Here is a 16,015-nt window from a genome sequence, read left to right as displayed (position 1 = left end):
CTTAGACAGGGTAAGACATAAGCTAGCTGCAAAACCAACAAAAACCTTTTATAGACAAAGCCTTGATAGTAAGGGAGAAGGGAAGTACCCAGGAGCACCCCAAAAGGAGGAGAAATGTGGGAAGATGAAGGTGCAGGAAGAAGAAATGAAGGCCTAGTGACAAAGTCCACTGTGAGGAACTCTCTGGTAGACAGAGTATCCAGACAGATTCATGCTGGAAGGTAATGGGAAGAAGGCAGAGCAGGACTACATTAGTTTGGTCTGTAATAAGTGACTTCCACCTGAGGGTCAAAGAGCATCTTTGGGGTCACTCAGATGAGATGATAAGCCTGAAAGATAGTCAAAGAAGTTCAGGGGGCAGTTGGCTATAAGGGAGTGGCCAGAGCTATGCAATTTGGAGCCATTGATGCACAGATGAAAACAGGAACTGAGCCAAAGATATGGTAGGTGACTGGGAGAAGGTGAATAAGAGAGAAGACTCTACCAGAGACAAAAGGAATGCATGCTGCCCAGACAACACATAAGTCCTGGAGAGCCAGTATTGAACCTCGTGCTCACTGTGTTCATGACATTTACAAAGGTGGTGATGAAATGGAGGCAAAAGAAAGAGTGGTACCTTAAGAAAGAGGAAGGATGGAGACCTGATAACTGCTCATGGAAAAGGCAGAGAGTAGGAAGGGATGAGTTTATTTATAAAAAAAAGTATCTACACAGTATATCTGTTGTCCCTCTCTCCTATCTCCCCTACTTCAAGATACAGGATACTACTTACTACACTGGCTTTGATTATTTTTTAGCTTTATAAAAATGGTTCCAGGCTACATTTGCTATTCTATGTCTTGATTGTTTCCACTTGCTTCTAGTGCTTACTGAACGAACATTCATCCATGGTCTTCCCTTTTCATTGCTATGCAATAGTCCATTTTCTGTGGCACATCTGTTAATATCCAACCATTCTCCTCTCAGAGATCTTTTGGGATGGTCTCTGTTTATTTCATTATTGGAATGATATTGCTATGAACTTTTTTCATGTCTGCTGATAAGCAAATGAATGTGTTTTATGTTTTACAAAGGTGATATTCAAATTAAGTGTGGTCCACAAATAATCTATTAAATGCTATTTAATTAAATCTATTAAATATCTATTAAATAAGATAGGTATAGAACTTGAAAGTATATATTTAGAGATTCCTTTTAAATTTAAAGTCAGGATCCAAGGTCTCACTATACAGTCCATGCTAGCCTTCAACTCCCAATCTTCCTGTTTCAGATTCTTGAGTCAGAGACATCTGTTTTGTCTTTGAGATACCATCTTCTGTAGCCCAGGATGGACTCAAACTCCCCATGTAGCTGATAATGACCTTGAACTTTAGCTTCTCTGCCTTCACCTCACAAGTACTGGGATTATAGATGTGCCAGCAGGCCCAGCCCCAAGTTAGATACTCTTATATAGCAATCTGACATCCATTCTCTAGGAATTTATTTTCATTTTTATCACTTTTTTAAAATTAAAAAGCACTTTATTAGCATTTACTAATTGCACAAAATAGTGGGCTTTATTTTGACATTTTCACATATGCAAATCGTATGTTGATCATTTTCCCTTCTCTCCTCTCTACTATTCCTTCCCCCCTCTCTAATAGTTCCCTTTCTGTTTTTCTGAATTTAGCTTCTGCATATGAGGGAGAACACGGGAGATTTGCCTTGGTGAGTTTGGCTAATTTTATCATGATCTCTAGTTCCATTTTCCTTTATATGATACAATTATGTTCCCCTTTATGGTTGAATAATACTCTACTGTGTGTATATACATCACATTTCTTTATCCTTTATCTGGATAGGTTAAATCCATACCATACAGTTAATTTAAACTTTTTAAAATTTATTTGTAGTTTATGTGTAAGAATGTTTTGCCTACATGTATATAAGTGAATGCAGTGTCTACAGAGGCTGGAAGAGGGAGGACCTCAGATCCCCTGGAACTGGAGTTATGGACAGCTGATAGCTGCTGCATGGGTGCTGGCAACTGAACCCAGGTCCTCTGTAAGAATAGCCAGTGCTCCTAACTGCTGTGCCATCATCTCTCTAGCCCCTCCATATGGTTAAATATGATACCTTATTTGAGCCTCCCAACAACTCAATGAAGTCATTTCTTTTTTTTTTTTTTCTTTTAGTGATAACTTTTCATTGTTAAAGAAAACCTTTTTTTCAAGATGTTACAAATTGTTTTGGTCAATTAACAATAGATAGTGAGAATTTTCCCATATATAGTCACCATGACTACCTTTAAAAATATTTTATTACTTTTTAAAAATTTTTATTTTTATGTGCATGAGTGTATTGCCTGCACGTAGGTAGATGCACCTGTGTCACGCAGTGCCTGCAGAGGTCAGAAGAGGATGTTAGATACCCTGGAACTGGAGTTATGGAGAGGGTTCCTCCTAAGCCCACGTGACCCCTGAGGAACAGATCCCCCAACAACCTGAAGAGTAAAAATAAAATCGTTTATTTGGGCCAACAGTATGGTCTTAAACACCCAAAAGGAAAGTATAACCAAAGAATAAAGTGATCAGTAGATTTCTTTAAGAGTTCAAGACATTGAGCTAATTTCCCAGACATTAGGCTTAAGTCCATATAAAAATGTTATTTAAACAATTATTTCTCATGGATGAGTTTGTTTCTAAGCAGAAAGTGCTACTGAGATGTAAGACTTCAACTCTTGGTCTGCAATACTGTAGTGCCCACTTAGAGCTAAGGGAGATTATCCACTATTGTTCTAAAATGATGGCTAAATTTGTTTTCTCCCCCTACCTAGAAGCCTTTGTAAGGGAACTGACACTGATTCTATCCACTGTAACAGCTATCAAAGTGCCTGGAAACAAATCCTGAGTCCATCACTCTAGAGTCCAGCCTTTGCAGACAAAAGGGAAATGAGGAGGAACCCAATAGAGGGATGCTTTTGGACGTTCTTGTCAAGACATTCCAATGGACTTTGATAAGAACATTTGAAATTTGCCCCGTTTTGACTTTTTTTTCTGGTTCCCTGTCTAGAACTTGTAATGCTAATTACTCTTGCCTTTACTTCTCCTTCACATCTCCTAGGCACCAGTCAAGGGCTTTCTTTTCTCCCTACAGTTAAGAGTTATGCAATCTGGGAGTCCTTTAGATAGATCCACTGAAGGGATACCCCACTTGCTTCATCCTGCATCCCTGTTCAGCATGGAAGAAACCAGAGTGGTCTGTGTCCCGATTCACCACCAGAAATCTGGGTAACTTCTTCAGAGGATAGTGTGATAATAATAGGAGGTAGGACTTGGCTAGGCAGCTAGGAGAAAAAGACTCCAAAGAAAAGTAGCCAGTATCCTGGCTAAAAGTCAAAATATCCTTGGGCCTTTTAGCAACATAGTCTGTTCCAAAAGCCAAAAAATGTCAAAAGTATTTGGAAGCTATTATCTAATCCCTAAAAGATTATCTAATCCCTCTTCAGGGGGAGGGGATGCTAGAGTAGCATAAGATCCCATTAAAAAAGAAAGGGGGGGATGTTAAAGTATCCAAAAGCCCCATAAAACGTTAAAGCAGAATAAAAGAGAAAGACTACATGAAGTTGTCAGAAAAAAAGTGATGGGGAAATGTGTGACATGTTGGAGGGGAGAGAACGGGCTTGGATTTGATCAAAACACCTTATATGCATGTATGAAATTCTCAATAAAGTTTATTTTTTAAAGTTAAAAAAAGTTCCCTAAACAGTTATGGAAAAAAAAAAAACTAGGAACAAAGCTAAAACAAATTTATATAAATACAAGTTTCTAAAAAAATATGTTCTTTATAGTTTTATTTATCCCTATGAAAAATTAGTGTCTAACAAACAACCTTGAAAAAGAAAATCATGGTGAGCTGGGCTCAGCGGTTAAGAGCACTGACTGATCTTGCAAAGAAACTGGTTTGATTCCCAGCACCCACATGGGGGCTAACAACCTTCATTTTTATTGTTTTATACATGTGTGTGTTTATGTGGGAATGTAGGCATGCCCATGCCATGGCATGTGTGGATATCAGAAGACAACCTCTGTCTTCCATTTGTTTGATCCACCTTCTCCTGTTGTTCATGGCTGCATACACCAGGCTAGCTGGCCCATGAGCCTCTGAGGATACTCCTGTCTCCAGCTCTCATCTCACTATAGGAGCACTGGATTTATTGATGCCCACTACTGTGCCTGGTTTTATCTGGGTTCTGGAGATTCAAACTCAGGTCACACATACATGGCAGATGCTTTACCCGCTGAACCATTTCCCCAGCCCTAGGTATTTTCATTGTATTTTGCTGAAGTACTAGCTCAGGACAGGCTGCGCCATATGACAATATACTGAACTTAAAACTAATTATATGTATACATGTGTTTTGGTATGTGTGATATGAATGTGTCTACAGAGTTTAGAAGGGGGCATTGAATCCCCTGTAAATGGCATTACAGGCTGTTGTAAGTCATCAGATGTGGGTCCTGGGAACTGAATTCAGGTCCTCTGCAAGAGCAGTACATGCTCTTAATCACTGAATCATCTCTCAAATCACTATACCGATTTCTTAACGCTGTATTAGCATTTGCCTGTTTTTTTTTTTGTTTGTTTTTTGAGACACGGTATTACTTATATATCCATGTTGTCCTGGAATAAGGAACCTCATGAAGAAAAGAAGAAAGCTGCCTTTTGAGGAGACCACTCTCTCCATATCTCACTCCCAAAGAAGAGAGATAGGTGGTGATGTTAAACTCTCATTTCTTTATTCTCTGCAGAACTATTTTCTCATGATCCCCAACTTCTATCCCAATTCCCAAAAAGGGATTTCTGGAGTGTAGGTCCTGAGCAAAGGGTGAAAGACACAGGGAAGAATCAGAAAATAGAAAAAAAAAAGAGAAAGGCTAGGGCCCCCTGGGTGCTTTGGTATGTGTGTAAATGCCAGGCTCACAGGAGAGGCAGGTGGGTGAATTTGGCACCTGGTAGATAACCAACCACCTTTTTCCTTTTTAGGAAATCAGAAGCTACGTTGGAGAAGGGAATCAGTGTATGGGGATATGATTTTAAATCTACACAATAAACTCTAAGAGCAAGAGGTGGGACCACCTATGGGAAGGTTTAGCTGCACTCACCAGGCACTCAAAGCCCACTCCTATTCTCTCTCTGAGGGCCTAGAAAAGACACTTCCTTCCCAACCCTTTAGGTTTCTAGTGGATAACCCAAGGCATCAATCTTTCAGCCCAGACAAGGGGATTGTTCTAAGGATTTCACTCCCTTCTGATGCCAGATTCTATGTGTATACATGTACATGCATATATACAGGCCAGAGGACAACCTTTGGCTCCTTATGCACCATCCACATTGTGTTTTTTTGTTTGTTTGCTTGCTTGTTTTGAGGCAGGGTTTCCCTGTAGCCACTGCTAGCCTGGAACTTGCTATTTAGACCAGAGATTCACCTGCTTCTGCCTCCTGAGTGCTGGGATTAAAGGTGTGCACCACCTTGCCTGGCTCACACCGTGTTTTGATATAGCATCTCTCACTGCCTGAAACTTTCCAAGTAGGCTAGTCTGACTGGCTAGTGAGATCCTGGGATCCAGAAGTCTGCCTCCCTAGCTCTAGGACTAAAAGTATAAATGGCCACACCCAGGTTTCTTGCATAGATTCTGAAGGTTGAACTCAGGTCTGAAATATCTTCTCAGCCACAAAGCCAAATTCTTAGCTGAGAGAAAAACAGTCCCAGAACTCACCAACAAATTCTGGTGTCCCAAAAATGTTCTTAAATTCAACTCCATCTTCTATTTCATGAGCCAGGCCAAAGTCAATCAGTTTGATGTGAGGAATGGGAATATTCTTGTCTAACAACATAATGTTTTCTGGCTGGAGAACAAAACAAAACAAAAAAAGAAGGAAGAAAAGATAGTAATTAAAGCTGTTTTTGTTTTCATTTTTAGTTGGGGTGGGTTTGGTCTTCCCTTTTTTGGAAATACTAAAACAGCATGGTTGAAGGCAAGGCCTAGCTTTTACCAAACATGGTTTTGACAATAGAGCTAGAGAGCTGAGCTTTCTGCCTCTGAATGCAAGATTCCTTCAATACAGTCCCTGTGTTTCCTCATCTATCATATGGGATCAACAAGACCCTTGCAGCATCTTCTATAAGCAAAGTTACCTCCCTGAGTGAGTGTAATGAGGGAAGGACACACAGGCTTCCCATAGTTTATACAAGGCTTGTTGGTCTTAACTTTGTTGACCACCTCTTTCCTCTGGCCAGCCAACTTCCTGTTGACTTTCCTTGAGATCCACTGTGTAGCTTACATGTCTCTATGCATTTAATTTTGGCCCTTGGCAAGACACAGGAAAAATACCAGCTTCCCAAGCTAGTTCCAGCCCTGAACCAGCTGTTGACCCAATATAACAATGCAGACTTGAGGGGAAAAGCTGGGGTGGGGGCAACGTCTGGACCCTCACAGTCCTCCTTTTCTCAGCTCCCAGTGAGGCTAGAACATGGTCCTGGTCTGTCCATTTCATTCTCATTCAAGTCCTTAGACTAGGCTGAGAGTGGGCAGATTCACCTGCTTGACCACCTTTCCTACACCCCCTTTACAACTGTCTTAAATTCAATTGAAAATGGAATGTCTTGAAAACTTCACTCAAAACTACACAAATGTTCACAGCAGCATATTCACAAGTAGCCCCAAAGTAGAAAATGTTTATTAACTGATGAGGAGATAAAATGTGGCATATGCATGCCACATATAATATTTCTATAGGAACGCTATTTTTTTTTTTCAGGCTGAGGACTGAATCCAGGGCCTTACTCTCACCAGCCCTATGAATACAATGATAAAAATGAAGTCAATGTGTATGAAATACACAAAAGAATTCAATAAAATTTTTTTTTAAAGGTAGAGTCCTGGTGCACATTACAGCATGGATAAGCCCAGAAAAGCGCTAAACTAGCAGGGTAGGGGGTGTGTGTGCATGGCTATAATCCTAATACTATGCTAAGGGAAGAAGGCTGTAGTCTGAGGCCAGCCTGGGCTATATCTTAAGATTGTCAAAAAGGTAGGGAAAGGAAGGTAAAGTAAGGGAGGGAAGGGCAAGGGAACAGAGGGAAAGAAAGAAAACATTATGTTAAGTAAAAGAAACCATATATAAAACTAAATAGTACAGGATTCTGTACTCATGAAATATACAGACTTGAAAAAGAATTCATTAGAAACAGAAAGCAGATTAGTTGAAGAAGGCTGGGGAAATGGGGGAATAGGAAGAGGGGACTTGCTAATAGATGTGTCGTTTCTTTTAGGGTGATAAAAATGGTCTAAAATTAATTCTAAAATCACATTGTAAATAACTGTAGTGTTGGTATATAATCTGTAAGTTATACACAGTAAGTGGGTGAACTGTGTAGTATGTGGATTATAGCTCAGTAAAGCTGTTAACTAAATAAACAGATGTTTAAGAAGATCAGATGCCCACATTCACCAAGTGCTGAAGGACTCATTGTGCCTTTGTTCACATCATTGACTATACCTGGACACCTTCCGTTGTACCTGTTCCCAGTATAATCTTGACTGGGCTTCCATTCTAGCTTCCATTCAAGACACTTCACCCTTGAAGATATTCCTTATAGCCCCAAGCCCCACCCTACTGTGAGCAAACCTTTTCTGCCCCAGGCCACCTCTCTGTTTGCTAGGAACTTTTTGGCTCTTCTCTTGGGTCCAGAAGCCCTGCTTCCCCTGTCTTGCCTGGTTGACCTAGCAGAGCTGTCCTCAGCTGGAGGGAAGATTTCAGGTCCTTGCAACCCCTACCCCATGTGCTCTGTGAATCCCTAATGGTGACACACTGAGCATGACACTTAGCTGAACTTATACTGAATCTGGACTGGACCCCCCCTCCCCAACACACACAAGTGTCCTTGCTTCTCTGAAGTCTCTGACCTCTTGTCACAGCTACTGGAGACTTTCACTCAAGGGAGTTGGCTGCAGTCCTCCCCTGCATTTTTTCCACTTTTTCATTGTTGAACACATTTCATTTTGTAGTTTTAAAAAATGTTCTAGTTTTATTTTTAGTTTATAAGTATATGAATGTATTGCCCGCATGTATATAAGTGCATTTGTTTTATGCAGTGCCTACAGAGGTCAGAAGAGGGCGTTGGAGTCCCTGGAACTGGAGTTATAGGCAGTTGTTAGCCACCTTGTTGGTGCTTGGAATTAAACCTGGGTCCTCTGCAAAAGCAGCCAGTGCACTTAACCTCCTTTTGTATTTTCAAAGTTTCTTTATTCTTTTTCCCCTCTGGAGACTACTGTCAACTCTTCTTTGAAAATGAGTCAAAGCCCTTTCTCAAGGCAGAGCAGATTCTTAGTCTCTGCAGAAGGGACAGTAAGGACAGAAAATGTCAGGAGACAAGATCCAGGCATGTGACTTGGCTACTCCAGTGTCCTTGACTCAGCATCTTGGTGGCTGCCCAGGGACACCAAGTAATGTGGCATTTACTGTAGTGAGCTGTTCCCTCCCTACTACCCACTACTACCCCTCACTTCTACCCTCCACTAGCGCTCACGCAGGCAAGCTTCTCCTCTAGTTCTCCCAATATTTATCAGACATCTTGTTAGGAACTTGTCCAGGGATGTAGCCCTGAGACCTCTCTTGATCTGAGAGGCCAGGTCCCAGACCCTCTAGACAACTATAGCTAAAGACGGGGACATGGTAAGCCACAAGGGACAGGAGTAGATAAGGCAGAACAGGTGATCTCCAGGACTACAAGGCATCAGAGATGAGACAGGTGAAAACTAAGGCTGAAATCTCCCAGGCAGTGCCATCCTGAGAGAAGAGACAGCACCAGGCCTCATATCCACTCACCTCTGTAGCTCACAGTACAGAGGAAACAGCCTTCTCATGGGGTTAGAAGAGTGTCAGAGGAAGACTACCTTTTCTCACCCAGTCCCATTTCTAGTCCTACTATAAGAACCTAAGCCAGTAAGTGCTTGGAGCATTTGCAGCCCCTTTCCCAAAGCTGGTTAACTCCTATTCACATTTCTATTAAGACAGCCAGTCTCTTCCAGAAGATCTTTCCTGATCACCCCTTTCCTACCACCTTCCCAGCTCTCCAACACCCTCTACTTCTCTATTACAGCACTTCCTCCATTGGAGAGCTCCAGTTCCTCAGATTACTTATCTGTCTCCCTCCAATGGGCTGCCAGCTTCCTAAAAGCTTTGTTCTAGTGTATCCTCAGAGCTTGGGATAGAGCCTGGCAGCCACCAAGTGCTCAATAAGTATGCCCCGAGAAAAGACAAGTGTCATTTACTAAGCCAGTGCAAAAATGCAAAACCTAGAGCTAACCAAACCCATGGCATAGTCCATACCTCAAGCAACAGTCTCAACTGCCTCAGGCAGTGGGTGTTAACACATTCCTCTCTTGCCAAGACATCAGTTAGTGGACACAGGGATTTAAGTGTTTGTCAGACCCAAAGCTTATGCTCACTAGACTAAAATGATCCCTCTCCCTCAAGGAAAATGGGAATGTTGCTTGAGCCTGGAGAGCAGCTTTGTGTCTGAGGCAGGCATCTGCCTGCCACAACAGGCTTTCTTCTGCTGATACTTTTTTAAAGAAATTATTTTTATTTTATGTGTATGAGTGTATTGCCTTTATGTATGTAAGTGTACCCATGTCAAGCAATGCCTGCAGAGGTCAGAAGAGGGTGTCAGATCCCCTGGAACTGGAGTTATGGACAGTTGTTTGCTGCCATGTGGGTGCTGGGAATCGAACCTGGGTCTGCCAGTACTCTCAACCGCTGAGAGCCCCTGTTGATATTTTTGTGTAAATAAGTGTTCCCCAAGCTATGTCCCTAGCCTGGCATTTAGATCTTCAAGAGCTCCTGAGCTAGGTGCCCTCTTCAGATAAGAAAATGGAGATCCTGGGAGAGAGAACCCAAGCTGGGTATGTAAAAAGGAATATAATCTGAGGGGTTTAACCTGGGAGGTTGCTGCCATGGGGCAGCAGCAGGAGTATCTGTTGGGTGGTTAGGATAGACTTGCTTTGTTTGTTTGTTTACTTGTCTGTCTCACTATGTATCCCTGGCTGGCCAGAACTAACTATGTACACCAGGCTGGCCTTCAACTCATAGAGATCTACTTGTCTCTGCCTTTGGAGTGCTGAGATTAAGGGCTTATATGACCACTGCCAGCCTAGGATAGGGGCTTTTATCCCTACCTTACCATCTGCTCACTGGGCTACTTGGATCAGAGGGACCTGCATACTGAGACCTGCCATGACTGGGAGCAGACAGGCTATGGTCACTCTGCCACCGAGTGGTATTCCTGCTTCCAGGCCACCTGGGGATTCCAGACTGGCCAGGGAACTTGGATTTCCATATTTTAGCTTTCACAGGGCTTCTTTCTTGCTGTCCCATCCTCCACTTAATAGCCTGATCACACCCAAGAGGCAGAGAGGGGACTGATATTTATGGCTTGCTTACACCAAGCTCAGCTTCATCCCAATGTTCTATATGACCCTTGCAGCTACCTTGAGAGGTAGGTGCTTTTAGCATTCTTATTTCACAGATGGAGGAAAGTGAGGCCCAGAAAGCAAAAAGACTTGCCCCAAGGTCCGATAGCTCCTTAATGACATTCAGAAGAGCTTTCCTGGAGGTCCAGTCCCTAATCTTACCACACCACTCAGTCTTGATAAGCACTTTTAGTGGTTCTAGTGAGCACCAAATGCCTAATCTGATAGTTAAGGCACTCACATCTCTGTACCAGCCGCCCAAGTTGCTTTCCAGCCTCTCCCTCCTTCCTCACAGGGTGGTTATGATCACCTCAGATCACCTCCTGTTTGCTTCTTGGCTGTGGCTGCTATTTCACTGAAACACCTTTGCTGTTCTCCTCTTCATGCTTTTCTGAGTCATCCACATGACCCTGCTTCTTTTACTCCCTTATTTTTTCTTTACTCCCTTCTTTTACTCTCTAGTGCCAAGAATGCTTGCTGACAGTCTTAACTGCAGGCTGTCTCTCATCTGTGATGACGCTTTCTTAGGTGGAATATGCTTTTCCATAGGGAAATTCAATTTGGTTTTAAGGTTCCTGGCATCGCCTACCTCTGCTCTCTTGCCTGCTACACATTCCATTAATATTCATGGAAGCGAAATTTAAAAAATGGAGCCAGGGTTTCTTCCTTTTCTGCTTGGTGGAGGCCCTTTACCACCACTGGGGGTGCCAGAAAGCACTCCTGCACATAGGGGTGTAATAGGGCTAAGGTATGGTCTGAAATGTTGCCTGAGGCTCAGTAAAACAACAATTTTCCAGGGTTTGGTCTTTGATTTCAGCTCCCTGAAGAGAACACTGCAGTAGGCAAGAACCCATGACTGAGCCTGGGAAACAGTTTCAGGTCTACCAGCAAAGGCTGTTGAGATTAAGCAGGCAACTTCCTTTCTTTGGGTTCAACTCCCAACTCTAAGCAAGATACAGGATGCCATTCAAACTTCCTTGGAGCTTAGTAGTTTCAAGATGGCATAAATTCCCAAGTGACCTGGGCATTATTTTTCCTGCTCTAAGCCTCAAGGCAGGTCATGAAAAGGATTGCATCACTTGGTTCCAGGTCAGGAAGAACAGGCTTCACTGGAGGCTGAGCCCCAGCCAGACTACTCCGTGGGTAGTACAATCCCATGCATATTCCTTGTTCCTCCCATCCTCCTCCAATGTGATTCAACCAGACACTTAACCTACACACTTGACATTATCTCCAGGGAAAAGCTAGACATTCTTTAGGTGCTTCTGCCCAACTCAGAGCCTGAAGAGCTGCCACCAGGGGATGGAATTACCCCCACCTGTCAAAAACAAAACAAACAAACAAAAAACAAAACAATCAAAAAAACCTACTCAGCTTGGCCTTCCAGACAGGCACCCTGGGAGAGGCCAATATGTACTTTGGTGTCTTGGTATATCTGACCAGAGGTACCTGGTGTGGTACCAAGCAGAACCTGATCTTCCAAAGTGGGACCCACATGCCATAGGACCTCCATAGCATACCAGGAATTCAGACAGGATGAAGGCAACCTCAGGAGATTATGTGGTAAAGTGAAAATCACAAGGGCTTGAAGTCAGGCAGGTAGGGGCTCATATCTCAGCTCTGCTATTAAAAATACAAAATATGGGCAAAGTCATTGGGCTGCTTGGGACCTCTATTTCCCATCTGAAAACTGGGGACACGCTTAGCAGATCCCCGCACTGCTCTGAGGGTTCAGAGATGTGATGGTTTGAATAAGTGTGGCCCATGGACTCTAAGCATTTGAACACTTAGCCTTCAGTCTGTGGCACTGTTTGGGGGAGGGTCATGGGGCCTTCAGAAGGTGTGGTCTTGCTGGAGAAACCACATCACTGGGGGCTGGCTTTGAGAGTTCATAGCCTTTCTCATTTCCAGTCTGTCATGCTCTATTTCCTGTGCCTGCTTGAAGATGTGAGCTCACAGCTTTCTGCTCTGGCTGTCTCCTGCCATGCCTCCCGCCACAATGTCCTCTCTTTCTGGAACCATAAGCCTATTAAATTCTTCCTTCTATAAGTTGCCTTGGTCATAGTGTCTTATCACAGTGACAGGAAAAGTAACTAATACAAAAGAAGTGGTCCATGAAAGGGGAGTATGGTACCCAGAGAAGCTGCGGAGCATGCTTGTTCATTCTGTTCTGGGATGCAACACTAAGTCCTCCCTGTTGAATCACCTGAGTTCAAAGAACATGTACACAGCCTCACAATGTTGGGGCTGCAAGGGGTCTTAGAGGTCATTTAGTTGGTTCATGTTGTGGAGAAGCCCAGAGAGGTCAAAAAGCTGCCAAAATCACAGAACAAGTATGCTGAACCACAGCCCACTGTCCTTCCAAGGTGCCTTATGTGGCCTACCTGCTACTGAGTGAGGCAACTCAGTACGGTAGAACTGAGGCCTAGCTGGGCTGGTGCTATGAGGACAAGAAACTTTACTAGCAAGGTAAGCCCAACCCCAGGCCTTTTTGGGAAAATTCCAAGGGTGTTGCAGCTCCAGCTTCTTCAGGCACACTGAAGATGAGACCACAGGCAGCCCTGACTTACAAGTCTCTGGTGTAGTCCATGGCCTACTCTGTATGCCATTCAAAATCTTCCTGTGCTCCCTTCTACTGCCAGTGCAGCATCCCCACTACTTCTTCCTCCTCCACCATGACCAGCATTTATTCTGCCAAAATCCCCTTCCTACCAGCTCCTCCTCCTGCCTTACTGCCCACCCCCCTCAGCCATACAGGAATGTCTATGACCCATCCCCTTTGACACTTACCACCAGTTCCCACCCAAGGGCCTGTGCGATACATGCTCTGGCAGAGAGCCACCTGCAGGATGATCACTTCCTCTCATGTCCTGTCCCCACTGTGCTAAAACCTCAGAAGGGAGGTCATGGACTTTGCCTCTTATTTCCATCTCCAGTCCCCAAGAGTGACTGGCTTTGTAGTAGGTATTCAGTGACTGGTTACTACACAGATGAACAAATAAGCCAGCGTAGTCACATATGTATCTCTCCCACTGTCCATTTAGAAGAATCAATAGAGTTAATGGCTAACAGCACAGGCCTTGGAATCTTGATTCATAACCTAATTTTACCATTTACCAGCAGTCTAATGCTGGGTAAATTAACTTCTCACACCTCTAAATTAGAAATAATGAAACCCATTTCTAGAGGGTTACTAGGAAGATCAAGTAAGGTACATGAATTGGCTTGGAGCCATTATTCTCATCACTGACTACTGTGCTAAATCTTTTTCTCTCTCTCATAGTATGAATTTTGTCATCTGCCTGTTGAAACTTCTGCCCATCCTTCCAGGATCTGCCCAAATCCTGTCTGTCCCAGGAAGTATCACCTGAATCTATAGACTAGCCTCCTTCCTGTGCCAGGCTCTGCCTTGGACAGCAATCTCCACCTGTACCACCATTGTACCCTGAGTGCTCTGAGAATGAATTTTTGCTGTTATGGTTTTGGGGGACAAGATCTCACACTGTAGCCCAGGCCAACCTGGAATATACAGCAATTCTGCCTTAGGCTGCTGAGTACTAGGGATTACAGGGATACTTGAATTCCTGGGACTGAGTCTTGCTTGCCCCCACTGGACTGCCTCTTCGGTGTTTCTCACAGCATCCAGCCAGAAGTTCATGAAGAATGTAAAGCAAAATCCATAGCACTTTACAATTTACAAGGCCAGCATACTCATCTCATTTGATACTCATTGTGTGAGGTGAGTACTGTCAGTACTCCAACTTTACAGATGAAGAAACCAAGACACAAGAGGTAAAGCATTTACCCAAAGTGTCTCAGCTAACAGTGGAGCTGAGCCCATCCCCTGTGTGTTTCCCACTCCCACAATGCCTCCCTCTAACACAAACATGCTGTTGAGATCACCTGCTTGATGGCATAGTGGGCATTTCACATTTACTCTGGTGTTTCAGTGTGCTGTCCCAGCTCCATGCTTTCCCCAGAAGAGCCACAGCTGTGACTCAGGGGAGGGTTGGACCCAGGTGTGCTTAGGTTTGTCAAACCACAGCTTCTGCTCTCTCACCGGTGGAAGAGGCCACTGTGTGGCTCTGATCTCTTGTACTCTGCTGGGAAAATCACCATCTATTCTGTCTCTATGCTCAGGTGAGGAGGTAGAGAAGTAAAAAAAATCACTTATTTGTTTTGAGACAGATTCCTCCTACTTAGCTCTGGCTAGCCTAGAACTCACTATAGACCAGGCTGGCCTCAAACTTGTGGTAATCTTCTAGCCTCTACCCCCCAAGTACTGGGAAAATAGGCATGTACCAGTACACCTGGCTCCAAAAATTCACTTTCATAGCCATTCCAGGACCACTGGCCTGTAATGTTCGGTCAATCAGCACACAGACTTTATGATCTATGCCCTATGATAATGACCATTTTTCTGTGGGCTCCTTATATACATTCCTTCATCAGATCTATGAAGCCACTATGAAAGGTCAGAATGGCCTCTTTATCCAATGATGAATCCAGGCCTGAATATTAACATCCTGAGCTACATGCTGTGTTTTGGGGTCCCCATTTGTCCAGGGGTTACTTGTCTCATAAAAATATCAAGTCAGATCTCCCCCACCGGTCTCTCCTCGTAGCTAGGGTCCTGTCCCATTCCTTTTCTTGGCACCCCAGACACCTGAGGAACCACCACTGCTTCTTCCTGATCCTGTGCATCCAGAGCAACTCAGCTCCTTCTCAGGTCCCCAGGATCACTGCTTCTGGGCCTGGCCCAGCCCTCACCTCCCTCTGCTTCCCTGGGCCTGCAGGACCCACAGGTCTCTCTCCAGGGTAAGTCAATTGGGCCCTCCTTGCCTTGACTCCCCCAGCCTCACTCACCCTCCCGTCTCCCCGCAGGTCTCTCTCTCCTCCTAGCCTGGGTCCAGTCACATTATTTGTCTTGGTGCCCCAGACACCTGGGGAACCACCACTGCTTCCTGATCCGTTGCATCCAGACCAACTCAGTTCCTTCTCCTGTCCCCGGGGACACCTGGGCGGGGCCCCACCCTCACCTCCCTCTGCCTCCTTGGGTTTGCACAACCCAACAGCCTCTTTCCTGGACGGGGGTGGGGGTGGGGGTGGGGGGCTGAACTTTCCTCTTCCTGGTCCTTTGCATCCTTGGGGCCACCTCCCGCTCCCATCTTCCTTTGCATTTCTGGGTGGCACAGCCACCAGCTGCCCTAGACCAGCATCTTTCCTGGGCCTGGCTCCCAGGTCAGTCCAACACCCAAATTACTAAGGGAAAAATCTATGCTGGAGGGATCCAGACCTTAGGAGAAAGCCTGACAGCATCTGATCCTCATCTGAATTGGGCCTCTGTGGGAACTCCTGAAGAAAAAAGCAATCTGGCCACTCCAATATAAAATCAAAAGAGAGAACTGGAAGCTTAGAGGAACCAGCCTTTTAGGCCTAAAAAGAAAACCACAGTGACACATAAAGATCACAAAAAGAAGCAGACCTAAACTTGAAGG

The 16,015-nt window shown here is 44.2% G+C and overlaps 1 protein-coding gene across 3 annotated transcripts in view; it reads right to left on the bottom strand.

The window, feature by feature from the left end:
* Dapk2 (death associated protein kinase 2) overlaps nucleotides 1-16,015 on the bottom strand; it is a 70,802-nt gene that overhangs the window by 23,557 nt on the left and 31,230 nt on the right. For all 3 annotated transcript variants that reach the window (XM_017803163.2, XM_017803164.2, XM_029556092.1), the window contains exon 3: nucleotides 5,760-5,889. In XM_017803163.2, coding sequence (XP_017658652.1) covers nucleotides 5,760-5,889 — 130 coding nt within the window. The remainder of the gene's footprint in view (nucleotides 1-5,759; nucleotides 5,890-16,015) is intronic.

This window comes from Nannospalax galili, unplaced genomic scaffold (assembly GCF_000622305.1).
Source record: "Nannospalax galili isolate Female #2095 unplaced genomic scaffold, S.galili_v1.0 scaffold407, whole genome shotgun sequence".
NCBI lineage: Eukaryota > Metazoa > Chordata > Mammalia > Rodentia > Spalacidae > Nannospalax > Nannospalax galili.
The sequence above is the reverse complement of the archived record's forward strand: the minus strand, read 5'-3'. Positions and strand labels throughout refer to the sequence as shown.